At 51.0% G+C, this 18,093-nt stretch overlaps 1 protein-coding gene across 6 annotated transcripts in view; it reads left to right on the forward strand.

Annotated features, from left to right (window-relative positions):
• The window catches only part of RPTOR (regulatory associated protein of MTOR complex 1), a 335,570-nt gene that overhangs the window by 247,580 nt on the left and 69,897 nt on the right, over nt 1–18,093 (forward strand). For all 6 annotated transcript variants that reach the window (XM_078066239.1, XM_078066240.1, XM_078066235.1 and 3 more), the window contains one exon: nt 128–238. In XM_078066239.1, coding sequence (XP_077922365.1) covers nt 128–238 — 111 coding nt within the window. The remainder of the gene's footprint in view (nt 1–127; nt 239–18,093) is intronic.

Consider the following 18,093-nt stretch of genomic DNA (forward strand, 5'->3'; position numbering starts at 1 on the left):
GGAGATCCCGAAGAGCCCCCTTTGCTCACGTTCCCACACGCGCTGAAGACAGCGCCACACTGTGTCCCGAGCCTGTGCCCCTCGCCCCCCAGGAGCTGGCGCGCTCACGCTCTTTTCTCTCCCCCAGGCCTTGTCTGTGGGCATCTTCCCCTACGTGCTGAAGCTGCTCCAGAGCTCAGCCAGAGAGCTGCGGCCCCTTCTGGTGTTCATCTGGGCCAAGATCCTTGCCGTGGACAGCGTGAGTAGTCCGCGTCCTCCCGCTGGCGCCGGGTGGTCTCTGCGTGTTAGCCGGCCTGGCCTGGGCAGCGGGTGCAGAGCAGGGGCTCGCGGAGGTGCCAAGCGCGGCTGTGTCCTCTCTCTGTCCACGAAGACCCCACATTTCTTGTCCTACCTTCACCCAAGCCTCTGCCTTTGGTGCCCTTGCCTTCCCCCACCCCTTCTCCAGGCACTGCTGAGCCCCCCCTCCTTCCAGAACACGGGAGGTGCGTCCCCCTGGGGCCCAGTCCTGGTCACCTGAGCTGCACGCTGCCTCCCACCCCACCCCACCCCCGTCCCCTCCAGTCCTCCAGCAGGAAATGACCCCGACCACTTCCTTCTTGAAACTCGGCCCTGCCTCGCCTGGACACCCACCGGGCCCTCTGTCTCCAGCCTGTGCTTTTCCCTCCCCTGCCCTGAGCTCAGGGACAGTCTCCTGCAGCTCTGCTGTCAGCAGCCACCCCCTCCCCGTCCTCATGCCTACGGGGCGGCAGTCACGCCTCTACTCCATCAGGGGCTGGACAGGACCATGCTGAAGGCTGTAGGGGACGCAGAAGGCAGTGGTCTCTGCCCTGGACAGGTCACTTCCAGTGGGGCAAAGCCCCTGCTGCAAGCGGAAAGTCGCCACGCCGCGGGGGGCTGTGCCGTGAGGGTGGGGGACCTGAGCATTCTTAGCACAGGGGGCATTGATGGGTGTAGCCGTGGGAGGGGACAGCTTTTGAGAGGGATAGAGGGCAGATGGCCCCACTGGGCTGAGGTGCTGGAGGCACATGCAAGGAGCCCTCAAAGTGGAGGGCGTCCCACTTCCTTTAGCCCACCGAGAGGACCATTAAAGATTTGGGAACAGAGACACAGCAAGATCCAAGCTGTGGTTTTTAAGTGTCTGGCCTCGGTCTAGAGGAGATTGTAGGTCAGCTGAGGAGGGGCCCGCTGGGCAGGAGGGGTGGATGTGATGGGGTGACTGTTCGGGAGGTCCAGGTGAGGAGGACCCGCGCCTTAGGCCTGGAGGCAGGGAACTCTGGTGCTCGGTGACCTTGCCGGTGAGCCCCCCTGGGGGGAATGGAGAACAAAGAGCCACAAAAGGAGAGTGAAGGAGGGTTCCCAACGCTGGAGGTCTGACTCAGAACACAAAGGGGGTTCCAGAGTGAGGGTGTGTGCTGGGTGGGAAACAGAGACCCCAGAAGAGGCCATCACACAGGGCAGTCAGCTTCAGAAAAACCGTGGATGCGGAGATGGGGAGGAAGTGCCAATGGCCAGATGGTCGCTTGCTTAAGGGGTTAAGGGGGGGGGGGAGTGGGCGCCTACCCTGCCACCCCTCCTGCCGGTCACCACAGCCTCACCTGGCCGGCCCCCTCCCCGGCCACACCCCATTGGGTGACTGCGTCTGGGCGCGGCCAGGCTGGCCTTCTTGAGCGCTCACCCTCGGTCCTGCATGCTGCTCTCTGCTCACTACACCCTTTGCTGTCCTGCAAACGAGCCCCTGCAGCTCAGGCTGCCGCGGGACCGGGTCCTCCCTCGCCTGGGTGCTGCGGCCCCCCGCACAGCCTCCAGGCAGCCGAGCTTTGCCGTGAGGCCCAAACCTGGGGTGATAGCTGCACGAGGATGCGAGGGTTGCAGGCGTTCCCAGTGAACGTCTCACAGCACAGGCGCTTCCAGGTGGCCGCGGACCCCAGTCACGCTGAACTCGGTTATTACTGTTTTTATGTATTGATCTCGAGTGGCAGCCTTGTTGAATCTTGTAGTTCTGGCCGTGGACGGTAGGTTCTCTTGGCCTTTCTGCACAGGCGGTCACGCAAACCAGGCCAGTGAGGTGGCTCTGTCCCCGTCTGTCGGGGACATTTTGGTCTAGTGGTACCGACCAGAACTCGCGCACGCTGTTGATCAGACGCAGTGATCCGCTCATCTTGGTCGTGCTCGGTCTCCGTGGTCTTCTCGGTGCTGTGAACGCTCTCCCTCCCTGTCAGTGCCTCCCGGGCTAAGCTTGACCTCCATCCAGCCCTGAGCCTTCTTGGGCCCAGTGCCCCGCACACGGCTGTGTCCACAGAATGTTCTGTTGCTTGTCAGCTTCACAGTGATGTTCAGAACATTGTATGTTCCGACAGAATGTTTACCTTTCCGTGCATTGAACTAACTTCAGATAAACGACCTCTCTGAAAGATTGACCAAAACCCTAGATTTCAGACTTAAGAACTTGAGTCTGAGCCCCGCTGCCCACGTTTACTTGGGCGAGCTTTCACTTCCCGACGCCGGCCCTCTGTAAACCGTTGCCGTCGTGCTTCCAGCAGCCGGGATGGAGATGAGGGCCGTGACCTGGAAAGCTGTCCTGGAAATCTTAGAATAAAAGGAATAAAAGCATAAGTCTCGCATCTGCCCGGCTGGTGTCGGACACGGAAACCTTTTCTTGCTGATCCGAAAGCTTGTTGTTGTGGGCGAGGAGGCTGTTCCTTTTGGTCGTTTCTGTTTTGCCCCTCACGTTTCGCTGAAGAGCCAAGCGATGTGAACAGAAGGGCTCTCCCGGGGGGTTACTCGGAAACTTTCTCTCCTTCAATGCTGTGTCTTCTGTATGGAACGCTTGGAGGTGGATCGGTGCCGTTACTCGGTTCCTGGGTGCACGGAGGGCCCAGCTCAGACCAAAGCCCATCGAAGGGAATGCCCCCCCCGAGCCCATCTCCCCGCCCGTGGGCCACCAGCGCTGCCGGAGCGTGGGTAAGCCACCACATTCTTGTCCGTACAGGATCTTTAGGACCTGTCAGTACCCGGAACCAGACTACGTTTAGTTCTAGTCTTAGGAGTATCTGTTCCTGCTTCAGTGTTCTGTACGTGAACAGCCCTTCTGAGCTGCACCTCGCTGCCGTGTTCTCGTGGGACCTACAGTGGTCATCATACTTGGGTATGAGGAATCCGCTAGAAACCGCCTCCCGGGCCCATCTGCCTCCAGGGGCCTGCTTGTCTCCAGTGCCCGGATGCCAGCAAACCTGCTGCCGCTCCCTCGTTACCCGACTGAACGAACCTCTCAGGGCCACGCGCTTCCTGTTTGCGCAGCGCTGAAGGAATTACACATTTGAGAGTGCTTGAGGAGCTGTTCCTGCAGCCAGCTGGAAATGCCCTCGCCTGCAATGTTCTTTTCCATGCCTGCAGGCGCCAGGGACCTTCCAGTGAACTCATTTCATAGCCAGTTTGTTGCACCTATTTATTTAAAGGCAGTCATCCCACGGAGAGACGTTTTGACATATTTCCTGTTGAGACTGAGGGCCGTTTACCTCCTCCTTCCTTTTATGATCACTCAGGTAGTTTTCCAGAGATTAAAGTCCCGTATGCTTTTGGGGAGCTGTTCCCCTCCCTCCTTCACATGCGGTCGGAAGTCCCGCTTGGTCACTGCCAGGCTCCGTGGGCTCTCGTGCTGTGTGCAGAGCCCCCTGAGTCACTGGTGCCACCCCCACGGGGGTCAGAGCGCATGGTGTTTGCGCACAGGGAGCCCACGCTTAGGATCAAAGCCTGCGCGGAGCACAGACTGAGGTCTGCAGTGCCCCATGTCCTGTGCCCACGCTGGGCCCCACCTCGCCATCAGGGCACTTCCCCAGGGGTTGAGCATGGTGGCCCTCTCAGGCTGGACCCCAGCTGGGGGCGAGTCCGGGGCCCCCTCTTGAGCCACAGGCATGTGTTGAGTACACACTATGTGCTATCCTGAGAGGGGCCCCTGCAGGACTCGGGGAGAGGCAGGACTCACTCTGGCCTTAAAGAAGGCAGGCTGTGTCTGGGAAGAAGGAAGGAGGGTGATTTCAGGAAGGGGAACAGGGTCAGATGGGTCTATGCCATTTGACCGAGGGTGGCGCACGTTGTGGGGACAGTGGTGGGACAGAAGGCACGACTTGGGACAAGGAGGGCCCTTCCTGTTGTTCTCCAAGGAATCTGGTCCCAGAAGGGTCTCTTCCCAGACCACGCATGCGCCATGTTACCCTTCACCCGCCGCTACCAACCAGGTGTGTGAAGAAGCAGGAAGACGTGACCCACAATGAGAAAAAACCCACCAGAACCCACTCTGAGCCCTCACGGATATTAGAATTAGCCGACAAGGACATGGAAATGGTTGCTGGAAGTCTGCTCCACATAAAATTTCCACTGAGACATGGAAGGCAACAAGGAGCCTGCTGAACCTTCTGCAGAGGGAAGCCACAGCGTAACCTGGAAGACATGCTGGACGGGATCGACAACCCACTAAACATCGCAGAAGAAAGCAATCACAGCTGCCCAAACGCAGCACAGCGAGGACAGAGGATTCTTACCAGACTAAGGGGCATCATTGAGTCGTGGAACCACTGCAAGTGACGTGACCGAAGTGCGTTCAGAGCCCCTACAGTGGCCAGCGGGAAAAAATACTTGAAGAAATGGTGGCTAAGAAATGTCCAAATTTTCCAGTTTGATGAAAACAATAAACCCACAGACCCAGGAAGCTCCGTGAACCCCACGCACGAGGAATATGAAGAAAACCACCCCAAGTCATAATCTAATTGCTTAAAAACAGGATAAATTTATGAACTGAGAAGCAGCTGATAAAGGAGAACAGAGGAGCGAGGAGAAGGAAGACAGCAGGTTACTGGTCGGGAACGACACCAGGAGGGGACGGCAGCTGGCTCCCTAATGTCCCTGAAGAGAAGCCGCCGGCCTGGCCTGCTGTGCCCGGTGAGAGCATCTCTAAGTGGAGGCAGAGGACTTTAAGGCATGCGACACTGAAGGGACGCACCACCAGTAATCGCTGGTGGGGTCAGCAACGTGTGTGGTCACAGTAGCAAAACGGGTGGGTGTCAGCTTCTGAGACTTCATGTGAAGTGCTGCCATGCAGAGGAGGGCGTGAGGAGGATGAGGTCTGCGCACCAGCTGGAGTTAGAGGAGTTGAAATCGTACAGCGTGTTCTGCAACCACAGTGGAGTGAAACAATCAAATGGGTAATAGGAAAACTTCCAAACACTTGGAGACTAAGCAGCACACTTTTAAATAAATCATTTAATGATTACATTATAAAATAAAATTTTAATAAGTAATATAAGTATAAAATATATAGAATATTTAATATTGAAATATGAGTGTTATATAAAGTATAGAAATAGCATAAATATTTATGTAAGATAACATGCATAGTTATAAATATTTATAAAATACACAAATGGGACTACATCAAACTAAAAAGCTTCTTCACAGCACAAGAAACAATTCCCTAAAAAGGCAACCTGTGAAATGGAAAAAAATATTTTCAAACCATCTATTTGACAGGGGTTAATATCCAAAATATATAAGGAACTCAATCAACTTAATTGCAAAAACCCAAACTATCCAGTTAAAAAATGGGCAGAAGACCTGAATAGACATTTTTCCAAAGAAGAATCCAGACGGCCAACAGGCACATGAAAGATACCCAACGTCACTCATCACCAGGGACATGCAAATCGAAACCACAGTGAGACACCACCTCACACTGACAAGAGTTAGCGAGTTGGCAAGAACGTGGAGAAAAGGGAACAAGACAAGTACTGTTGGTGGGAGCGTGAACTGGTGCAGCCACCGTGGAAAAGTGTGGAGGTTCCTCAGAAAACTAAGAATGGAACTGCTGATCGGTCCGGCATTCCCACTGCTGGGCGTTGAACCAGAGGCAATGCAATCCTACCTCGAAGAGAGACCTGCACCCCCATGTTCACGGCAGCATCATTCATGGTCGCCAAGCATGGAAACAACCCGAGTGTCCGTCAACAGGTGATGGATAAAGAAAATACATGCACTGGAATATTGCTCAGCCCTAAAGATGAAGAAAATCTTGCCATTTGTTGAACCTGAAGGGCACCGTGCCAAGTGACATAAGCCAGACAGAGGAAGACAAATACCGCCTGACCTTATTCATTTGTGGAATCTAAAACAGTCGAATTGACAGAACCAGAGAGCGAGACAGTGGTTTCCAGGGCTGCAAGTGACGGCGATGGGGAGACGCAGGCTGAAGAGTACAGGCTTGCAGGTCTCTGTCAGTCTGGGGAGTACTGTAGTAACAGTGCTGTGTTGTGCACTTGAGAGATACTGAGAGTAGACCTTTAGTGTTCTTACCACACCAAAAAACAAAACCAATAGTTAACTATCTGAGTAAATGGATGTGTTAATGAACTTGATTGTGGTGATCATTTCACAGCATGTGTGTATATCACACTAGTACGTTGAATATACAAAAATTGTACATATTTTTGCTTGTCAATTATAAGTCAAAGCTAGAAAAAATATGTGCTTGTAATACAAAATGTAATTTTCCTGATATACTTTATTACAATTTATTATGTAAACAATTATATGAAAAAAATCAGTGAAATAAAATTCGTTTAATAAATATTTTTCAGAAGGGTCTGAAGGGAAATAAAAAATACCTTGAACTGAGGGGAACTGAAAACACAGTATATCAGGATTTGTGGGGACAGCTAAGCAGTGTAAGAGGGAAACTTTTACAGTTCTACGTGCATCCATTAGCAAAGAGGGAAGATTTTAAATCATTGGCCTCAGCTTCAACCTTGAGCTGTTAGTAAAAGAAAAGCAGATTAAACCCGAAGGAAGTAGGAGAAAAGAAATAAAAATCACAGTGGAGATCAATGCAAAAGAAAACAGAAAAACAGAAAATCTGTTCCACCAAAAGCTGGTTCTTAGAGCAGATCAATAAAATGAACAAACCACCACCCAGATACAGACTTCATTTCCTCGGTTATACACCCATTTGTGCGATTGCTGGATCGGAGGCCATTCTGCTTTTAATTTTTTGAGGTACCTCCATCCTGTTCCCCGAGTGGCTGCACAGAAAGAGAAACAGACACCACTTCCCAAATCAGGAATGAGAGGTGGCATCCCGGAAGGTTCTAGAGGCATTAAGGGAACAGTAAGCGAATATTATGAATGACTCGATGCCAGGACATTCAAGAACTCTGAAGAAATAGACATTCCTTGAATGACAAGAGCTTCTCACTTAGGAAGTGAGTCTGAATAGCACCATATCTGTTGAAGAAATTGGATCTGTAGTTTAAAACTTTCCTACAGAGAAGCTCCAGGTGCAGGTGGCTTCACTGGTGGATTCTAGCACGTCACTGAGGAAATGGCTGGCAGAGAAGCACCGTCCCATGTCGTCGTGTGAGACCAGCAGAGAGCACGCTGACGCCACATCCAGACAGTGTCCCTCCTGAGGACCGACGCAGACATTCCAAACAAAACTTCAGTAAATCAAATTCAGCCACATCTAGAAAGGCTGACAACTCATGACCTAGCGGGATTTATTTCAGGAATGTAAGGCAGTTGAACGACTGGAAAAATCACTGTAATTTACCACATTAACAACAGTAACAACAAAAGCCATATTCTCATTCTCAAAGATGCCACAAAGAAAGCATTTGACAAAACCTAAAATCTGTTTCAGACTTTTTAAGAACACTCTCAGCAAACCAGTCACAGAGGGAACTTCCTCAGCATGACGAGCAGCATCTACCGAAACTGCTGGGCCAAAGTCACACGTCATGGTACGAGTCTGAACACCATGGTCAGGAGCAGGACTAGGTGCCACCCTCATCACCTCTCCCTGGCACACATGGAAGCCGCACACAGTACAAGAGAAATAAAGGAAAGAGCATAACTGTCTTTCTTTTCAAACCTAGTACCACTAGTGAGTGAGCTTAGTAAGGTTGCAGGTTACAAGGTCAACACACAAAACTATTTTATTTATATTTAATATTAACCATGAAAAGTTGAGATTAAAGTAAAAAACATTTACAGCAGTATCGAAAATATGAAATACTTAGGGATGAATCCCCTCAAAAGAGACACAAGACTTGTGTACTTGACGCCACAAACCACTGGCAAGAGAAATTACAGGAAATCTGGATCAACGGAGAGATCCCATCATCCTGGGTCCTGACTCTAAAATCCATGAGGAAATGCAAAGGACCTAGAATAGCCAAAACACCTTTCTTTAAAAAGAAAAAAGAACAACAACAAAGTTCAAAGGACTAGTACCACCTGATTTCAAGACTTATCTACGTCTATAGTCGTCAGGACTGAACGCGGCATCAAACCCGTGGAACCCAATGAGAAGTCAGGAGGTAGACCCACACATGGTCAACTGATTTTCAACAAAGATGCAGACAGTTCAGCTCGATGGAGAACGGAGCGTCTTTTCACCCCACGATGCTGGGACACTCGGACATCCACATGCAAAAAAGTGAACTGAGGTCTACACCTGGCAGCACATTAAAAAGTTAACTCAAAACGGGAAAATATTTGTAAATCATTTATCTGATAAAAACTCATAGTGAGATCGTATAGAGAACTCTCAAAACTCAATATGAAAACAAACACACAGACCAAAAAATGGGCAACGGGTTTGAACAGACACTTCGCTAAGGAAGTCGTTTGCTGGCGAAGAAGTACCCGAAAAGCTGCCGCACATCGTCCTGCACCAGCACACGGCCGTTAGAATGTCCAAAACAAGAAGACTACGTCCCGTGTGGGCACAGACGCAGAGGAACGCAGGTGTCACGCCCGGCCTGGGAAGCGGTTCTGGTCTCTTGAAGGCATGTGTCCGCTAAAAATTGTACACAGTGTTTACAGCGGCTTTATCTGTAATAGCCAAACGCCGGGAACAGCCCAAGTGGCCATCAGCTCGTGAGTAAGCCAACAGTGATCTATGCCCACTGCAAGGAGAAGGAATACACCAGCCCAAGATGGTTGTGCTGAATGAAAGAAGCCAGGAAAAGAAGGGTATTATACCATACGACTCCATTTACATAAAATTCTAGGAAGTGCAAACTATAGTCACAGAAAGCAGGTTAGTTGCTGCCTGGGGAGGGGGACTCCCAAGGGGCACAAGGAAACTTTTGAGCACAGAGATCCCTTACGTTGATTGTAGGCATGGCTTCACGGGTGTGTACGTATGTCCACAGTTATCAAAATCTGTGCTTGTAAATGTGCAGAGTTGTCGTATATCACTTTGACCTCAGTAGAGCTGTTAAAAATTTCAAGTTGTGGAACAGTCTTTGGGCAACTGTACTGTCCCTTCTAGATCTTCAACCCAAGAAAGACAACAAAATGTGGGAAGATTGTTCTAGATGAGACTCAAGATGCATGACCAGAAAGTACAGGTCTGGATCCCAGACCCCAAACCAAAAGCTGTAAAGGACCTTGTTGGGACAATTGGGAGAAATTTGAATATGGACTGAGTATCAGATAATAGCATGGTATCGAAGCTCAATTTCTTGAGAGCGATCATGGTTTTGTAGTTAATATAAGAGAATGTCCTTTTTCTTAGGAAAGTTTCCAGGCAAAGCATCATGCCATCTGCAACTTTCAGAAAGTGCAGACAAGCACAGGGGAAGGGAGAGGGAGAAAGCAAACGTTGCAGAATATTCATTTAAATCGTCCTTCAGGTCGGGGGGGGGGGGTCACACATCAAGAGAGGATGAGAAAGCATATAGAATGGCCAAACCTGTGACCTCTGCGGGAGGGTGCTGGTGGCTTTAGTCAATCCCTCAGACCCCTCCTTATGCTTTGTCTTTCTGCTGATTAACCAGATGTTGAGGGGGGTGCGGCGGAGACGGTCACTGAAAGATTCCTGTAAGCTGTAAGCTAGGTGGCCGCTGATTGGGGTTTCTTCACAGACACTCAGTTGCAGTTCAAGTTACAGTTAACACAGTTTGATTTACACGGCCGCCGGGGGCCGAGGGCACAGTGTCTGCGAATTTGGAACAACGATCTGTGCCATGTAGTCATGAAGTCAGTCCCCATCTGGGGGTACGAGGGCTTCAGCATGTGTGCAGCTGTTCTGGGGCCAGGAGAGAGCACACTCTGAGTGAAGGCGGATTAGAGAGGAGCCCCGTCCCTGTGGTAGTCCCCTCCCGGTCCGGAGCGCGTGCGCACTTCTCGGCTCTGACGCCACCAGCCTCCCTCCGGCACCTGCACCCCCCTTTCCCACCGCCCCCTCTAGGCTCACACAGAAAACTCAGTTGACGAAATGAGCGGGTTTGGCTTTCTCTTCCGTCCTCTGATGACTCGTGTCGCCGGGATCTGAGCGTGACCAGGACGGCCAGAGAGCTTGCAGTCCCGAGCCTGCTGTCTTGACGGCCTAGTGCCTGCGAGGGGCTGGCGCGCTCAGGCCCGGGGCAGACATCAGTCCTGCACCGGCAGCCTGTCTGTCTGTCTCCCTGATGCCTTGTTCCTACAGGTTTTGTCTTAAGAAACCGCTTTTAGAACAGGTTATATTTACAGGAAACCTAAGACAGTAAGTAAAGTTCCCATCAGCCCGCACCCACTTCCCCTGTTGTTAGTATCATAAGGAATCCGTGTTGACACACCGTCATTGTTGGCCAAAGTCCACACTCTGTTCAACTTTCCTTGGTTCTCCTCTCTGTCAGGTCCTCGTGTCTCCTCAGGCGCCTCTGGGCTGAGCCGTCTCTCACGTCCCGGTTTCGGGGGGCCTGGCAGTTCGGGGGGGTTCTGGGGCGTTCCCTCCGTCGGGATGTGTCTAATATTGGGTGATGGGTTTGGGGAGGAAGACCACAGAGCTGAAGGGTCTCCACATCACCTCACGGCAGGGGTCCCCACACTCAACGTTGACGGGTCACCGAGGACGGGACCCCGACCCCCTGACTGGGGTGTGTTTGTCGGTGTGTCCACATGTTACCCCACTTCCACCCTGTTCCCCCCACATGGAGCTCACTGTGCTTCACTGGGATTTGTGTTACATGACCTGCTTTGTGTCCCAGGTCAACCACAATTCCTTTACTCACTTTCATTAATTTCTCTCCCTTATTACTGGTTTAGGTTATTTGATAAGGTTTGGTGTTGGAGTGGTTTTGTTTTTGCATTCCCGGGAATCTGTGTCCTCTGTCTCTCCGTTTCCCTGCTGCACCCACACCTGCCCTGCGGCCCGGCCCCTGCAGGCACACGGAGCAGGCGGCTTTGCTGTGCGGCAGGTGCTCGGGCAGCGAAGGCCCGGGTCCACGGGAGAGCCCAGCCCCACATCTGAGCTTGCTGTAGGTGCTTGATGATGTCACTTATCCTTCCTGCCTGCTCATTTTGATATCAATAATTGAATTGCTTCGATGGTCCATTTAATTTCCAAACTATATGTTTTAAAGTGCAGAAAATAAACTAAATCTCGGCATCGGGGAGCACAAGTTTGCACGTCTCACGGGGAAGCTGTAGTCAGCAAGGAGGTGCTGTCTGAGTGGATTCGAGGTGCTGTTTTTATTGTCCTGCAGAATGGCCTCTTCCTTGCCGCCATCCTGGTTAATGAGGCTGTTTCGGAGGCCCTCAGAGTGGGCTTTACTCTGGGGGAGATTCAGGTCCACCCTCGAGGGGCCTTTGGAGAACTGTGGACCCAAACAGCAGAGCCCCCACCCCTCACGTCACCAGAGCTGGGGTCTGCCCCTTCCAGCACTGGTTCAGGCCCTGGAGGCCGCCTGCCTGGGACGAGGCCACTGAGTGTGCCTGTCTGTCTGTCTCTGGCAGGAGGGAGACAGTTGTTCTCAGATGGCTCTGGATTTCCAGGAGTGAAATGAACAGCAGAAGGAGGAGGCAGGAGGCTGTCACTGCTGCTCACCATCGGGCCGTCAGGCCCCGCTGCGGGCGGATAGGACTGGGTGCAGGCGGGGAGGTACAGATCACCCTTTTGCGGCATGAATGGGCTTGGTGACTCAGGCTGCAGGGCACTTCCTGGTGAGAGGAGGTGAAGCATCAGCCCGACAGCCGACGCCAAGGGCAATTAAGAGAGGCCGTTTTCCTGGGTGATGACTCAGGGGCCCGTGATTCATTGTCAGGGTGGGCTGACTCGCTGGCTCTGCAGAGCTGATCAGAGCGAGGATGAGGATGGGGATGCTGGTCAGCCCGAGAGCACAGCCCACAGGACTCCAGTCTTGCGTGTTTTAGGAAAAGGGCAACCACAGTTGTGATGTGTGGAGCCTGAAGTCAAGGCTGGGTTGCTGCACGGTCCCAGAAGCGCCAGCTTAGACACCTTTGCCACCCAGGACCGCGAGGCTGCACCTGGCAGTGACCTGGGCTCCAGGGTCTGGGTAGAAGCCCACAGGGCACAGCGGGGAGAGGCTGGGCCTCGGCATCCTGGCTCTGCTGCTCATTCCCTCCTCCTTTCACAGGTAGCTGGACAGAATTGTCCACACTGGAAGCGGTTACTGGGTGTGATTAGCACCCATGGTTAGGAATCATAATGCTTCTCTGTGCACACATCGGCTTTTTTATTTGATCAGCAAATGCTTAGTGGGCCTCCGATAGGAACCAGGCTGTGCTCCATTCGGGGACCGTAAAGAGTAATAATATAGGGTTCTTGGCCTCAAAGAACTGAGAGTGTAGCAAAGCCGGGGCGAGTGGAAAGAGCTAACCCAAAGGCTGTGATTCGGGAAGTTCATTCAAAGTGGAAGCTAAAAGGAGATCCCGAGGGTGGCTGGGCCAGCTTGAGAGGCCATGCCTGGAGGGTGCTCGGATGCCTCTGATGGGGACGACAGGGCCAGGAGCCAAGACGCAGACGCACGGAGGTGAGTGGTGGTGAAAACAAAGTCCGCGTGCGAGCGCCCCACGTGAGAGGGGGAGGAGGCTAAGAGGCTGGGTTTCTTTGTCCAGAAGCATTTCTCCGGGCTGCTGCCTGTCCTGCAGCTGGGTCATTGGCCCCACATGGTGGAGGACCCCCTGTGGCACGGCTGAGCGTGACCCTCAGGGACAGTTTTAGGGCCTGGCTGGGACACTAGCAGAGCTGTGCCACAGAAACAAATCAGACAGTTCAGACGAATCCAGGAATCTCAGGTGAGCTCCAGAAACATGGGGGCCAGTCCAGCAGAAGGGCTGGCTCTGGGGTGAAGGCCGTTCTCAGGCCGAGACCAGAATCCACCCAGAGCAGAGCAGAGTTCCCCTGGGCCAGGTGGACAGAGACACAGGAGCTGATGGTTATCTGATAGGCTGAGCAGGTGCAAAATTGAGGGGCCTTGTCCAATGGCTGGAGAAGCATTAGAAAAATAAGCAAGTGAAACAAAAGGTTTACAGTGAGAAAATGTCACCAAAGAAGGCAGCTGGAGTCCCTAGTGAGACAGATTTGCCTGTGTGTGATGTTAGTGGGTATTAGTGAGTGTTGAGTTCACCAGAGGCTCTGATGAGGCCACACAAAGTCGGAAGTGGAAAAGAGCGAAACCCTCACCTTCTATGATGGAGTAGTAGATGTCTGAGATTGCTAAATAAAGACATAGCTATTATTTCAAAATGGGAGCTGGACTCGGGGTGGGAGGAATAGGCCGTCTAGTGCTGTTCCGCTGCTCTTCCTCCCTCCCTGTATTCATTTGATAAAAATGGAAGCTAATCTGTGTATAAAAGAACCTCTACCAGTAGAGAAACCACAAGACACATGGTGGGAAGAAGTTCCCAGCCTTTCACACAAAGCGAGACGAGCCGAACCTCTGCCTCCCGGTAAGAGCGTCCGAGCCGCGTAGCTGTGCCGGGGTGGGTCTTTCCACAGCCGTCGTGGAGCCTGTGTGCCCCCTGTCCCCCCCACAGAATGAGGAGGGTGAACTTTAAAAGTCTTTGCAGTAAGTGAAGTGGTAAAGGTGCCCGTGGTTTGGACCAGCCTTGGTTTGGGGCTCCAGCCCCGCCACCAGCGGACCTCGGGACCTTTGCCTCCTTGCATAAAAATGGGAGTTCCAACAACTTCCTCGAGGTGGTGATGAAGAGCCAGTGGTGGGCTCCGTCTCCGTGGCCACAGAGCACGTCCTACAGCCCAGGCACGTAAAAACTCTTGTTGCTGCTTTTGTTAAGAATAACACAGGCTTACAAGTAAGGCAGGCCACATGCACGGAACGCCGTGTGCTGAGTATAAACACGGTTTCTGTGTACAAGATCTGACCATATATTAGGCCACAAAAGAAACCTTAAGAATTTCCAAAAAGTAGAACTAGTATAGACAATGTGCATAGTAGGACCAGAGGTGAATAACAATATCAGAAAACAAAATGGGCCTTCCGACTAGAAATTTTTTTTTTAAGCGATTGCCTTCAATCTTCGGTCAGAGGAAGAATACAAAACACGTTTATAGTTTCCAAAAGACAGTAAAAATAATGCACATCAAACCCATGGAATATAGCTAAAGCCACATTCAGAGAAACTTGGCAACCTTCAGTCCCTGTGTCACCCTGACGGAGAAGCAGAGTAGAGTAAGCCACCAACCAGGACGACAGCCAAAGGAGCCATAGGTATGCAGAGAAGAGCTGTTCAGTGAAGATCCAAGGAGGACTTTCTCTGAGTTCGCAAACAAAAATACAAAAACTCAACAGTAAATAAAAAGCTGTTTCTTTGCGGGGCGGGGGGGGGGGGGGGGGAATCAGCTCACCTGATGAAGGGGGCAAAGCACAACCAAGAACGGACAAGGTGGGAAGAACTATGGGAAGGAGAACGTGTTGACTCGCACATCTCTGAAAATGCAGTAATAACTTGAATATAGCAAACTTGTATTTCCAGGAAAATACAACTTACCAAATGGACTCCAGAAGAAGTAGAAGGCTCAAACACACCAGTTTCCCTAGAAGGAACAGGGAAAGGCGTTGGGAAGAACCCGCCATGTCCGGTGGCCCGCTGGGGCGCAGAGCCCCAGCAGCGTCGCACCCCTCCGGAGCAGTGAACTGAAGGTGAACATCACTGTTCTGTGTATGGAACTACTGTAACAATGTGAGAACCTAAAATGCACAACTGCATGAACGTACTTAATGCCACCAAGCCATATGCTTTACGTATCGATAAAATGGTAAATTTTATGTTGTATATAGGTCACCACACACAAAGAAAACGGAAAAAGATCATACACAAAAAGCAAACCACATTACATCCATACTTGTGTTTGGAAATAACCCAGAAGAACATGGAAACATGGGACAGCACCGCACTGCCCAACGGGTTCCCCCCGGTGTGGGGGGTTGGTTCCACGTCAGCCCCTGAGAAGCCGAGCCGTTATGGTAATAATATTGATCAGTAGAAGAAGGCCGACATTGATCTTCTCATGAAGGAAGAAAACCGCACAATATGAGCATGTCATTAGCTACTCCTCTTAACATTTAAGCCCAGAAGCCAGCATTGGACTTAGCAGGGAGACACTAAGAGCAGCACGCAAGCAGAATGAGAAGCCACCATCACCCTCGCTAACACAGTCAGAGGCCGAAATAAAAGGCACAAAAACTAGAAAGGTAGAAGCAAACCACTACGGTTGGCACTTGATACGCCTGGAAATCCCAGTGGAGTCAGTACCAGGCTGCTAATGAGAGGTGTTACAAGGAAGGGGGATTCAAGATTCAGATACAGAAATCACAGGAACAGCCAGTGAAGATACATGCACCCGTTTACAGGAGAACCCTAAATCTGGGCATAAACCTGACCTGAGACATGAAAACCCTCTGAGAAGAAAACTAAAGCATTCCAGAAATCCACCCGAACAAATAAAAACATACGCCGTTTATTTACAGAAGGATTTGTCATCGGCAGTATGTCAGTGTTCCCTAAATTAATTTAAACTTTAATACAATCCCAATAAAACTACCAGCAGGCTCTTTCCCTCCCTCTTTTCTGGAACTAGACAGACATGCTGTATACTTCCCACGGAGAAATAAATAGGAATCACCAGGGAGACTGAATAGGAAGGAAAATGGCAAGGAACTAACCCTACCAGATATCAAAACTTAAGACAAAGCGTTGGTACTAAAGAGCATTGTGGGGCTGGATCATGAACAGACAGGCTGACAAACGGGCACAACAGAGATGGACCTCAGTGTACACAGGGCGTTGTGCAGGGTCGAGTCAGCAGCTCAGATCCACTCAGTAAGGATGACGGGCTCCTGAATTTCTGGTGTTAGGGTAGCTAGCTGTCCACCTGCGCATCCCAAACACCAGAATTGACTTTCTTTTTTATTTTTTTAAAGATTGTATTTATTTGACAGTCTGTTACGGGGGGCGGCGGGGAGAGAGCACAAGCAGGGGGAGCAGCAGAGGGAAAGAGAGAAACAGGCTCTCTATGGAGCAGGGATCCTGATGCAGGACTCAATTCCAGGAGCAGGGAGCCCGATGGAGGGCTCAATCCCAGGACCCCAGAATCATGACCCGAGCTGAAGGCAGACACTTAACCGATGGAGCCACCCAGGCGCCCCCAGAATTGACTTTAAGAAGATTATTTAAATATAAAGAATGAAACCATGAAAGCACTAAAAGAAAACCCAGGTAAATTCTATTTTTTAAGATTCTATTTATTTATCTTAACAGACAGAGGGAGGGAACACAAGCAGGGGGAGTGGGAGAGGGAGAAGCAGGCTTCCCGCGGAGCAGGGAGCCCGATGCGGGGCTCGATCCCAGGACCCTGGGATCATGACCTGAGCCGAAGGCAGACGTTTAACGACTGAGCCACCCAGGCGCTCCCCAGGTAAATTCTGTTTTAGCCTTAGAGTGATGAAAGCCTTTTTAACCATAACTTAAAGTCTAGATGTCTTTGAAAATTAATAGATTTGGCTGCATAGCAATAAAACATTTGCACGGGGGGTTAAAAAAAACATGAGCAAAGTCAAAGAATTGGGGAGGTGGTATTTAAAACTCCTCTCCCGGGTGAAAGACCAGCCTTCATAATATGTAAGGAGCTCCAAGAAATCAAAAACAACACTGACAGTCCAGCAGAGAAATGGCCAGAAGATGAACATGAACTATCAGTTCCCAGAAAGAGAAATACAAATGGCCCTTATTTACACGTAGGGGAGATGCTCAGTCCTTTCCACGATGAGGGACGTGCGCAGCAGGGCGTCACTGAACACGGATTTCCGTTCTCAGACGGGCGAGCACTCAGGTGTCTTCCAGCAGGCTGTGCTGCGGGGCACAAAGTGTCAAGACTGCAGATGCACTTGCCCTGTGACGGGGCCGTGTTGCTTGCAGGGATTTACAGCTTTGCCCGCGTGGGTCTGCACAAGCCCTACTCTCCTCCTGACGGACTGCTGCACGCTCGCCGTGAAGAGAGGCCGCGCTCCACGTGGCAAGGTTGCCTCACACAGAGGGAGCATTCCTCTCATTTAAGAAACGGATGGCTCAGTGTCTGTGTTCCTATTTCATAGGTTTGCATAAAGAAACATCGGGAGAATCAGTAAGAAGCTAACAAAGCACTTACAGTAGTGGTGAAGGGAGAGCTTCACTTGCCTTTTATTTAACATTTATTTTCATTTTATATCCAGATGTCACTTTTCCCCATTCAGGTATAATCACGCCGACTCTGCAGCCCCTGCGGGGACAGAGGGGGAAGCCGCCTTCTCCGTCTATGCCTTTCTGTAGCATTTTGATTTTTGAACTTTTAAATATATTTACAAATTTTGGAACGTGTGAAAAAGTAGTTTGAAGGCATAAGAGCATCCATATGTGCCAGTGATTTTCCCATTGATCCTGGTTATTTACAACATTGATGGTGTGTTTTCATTCCGAAGTTTACCTTTGACACAAGAGCATCTGATTGGAGAATATTTTTTTATGTTCATTTATTGTTTTAAGTCATCTCTGCATCCAACGTGGGGCTTGAACTCATGACCCCAAGATCAAGGGTCACGGGCTTCTCCGACTTCGCTGGCCAGGCGCCCTGTATATTTAAGTATCTTCTTAGTCCGTCGCGCCAGGGCCTCAGGCGTGCGGAGCGACGTGAACGCGCTAGTGAACGTGCTGTGGAATTCGTGAGGGGCTGTGAGCTCTTGTGACCAGTAAGCAGAAATCCTGCCCTAGTCTCGTTTTCTCAGGCACCGCTGGTTTCATGACCTCGCACCGTTGCTAAAACGG

Source organism: Halichoerus grypus, chromosome 2, assembly GCF_964656455.1.
Source record: "Halichoerus grypus chromosome 2, mHalGry1.hap1.1, whole genome shotgun sequence".
Lineage (NCBI taxonomy): Eukaryota > Metazoa > Chordata > Mammalia > Carnivora > Phocidae > Halichoerus > Halichoerus grypus.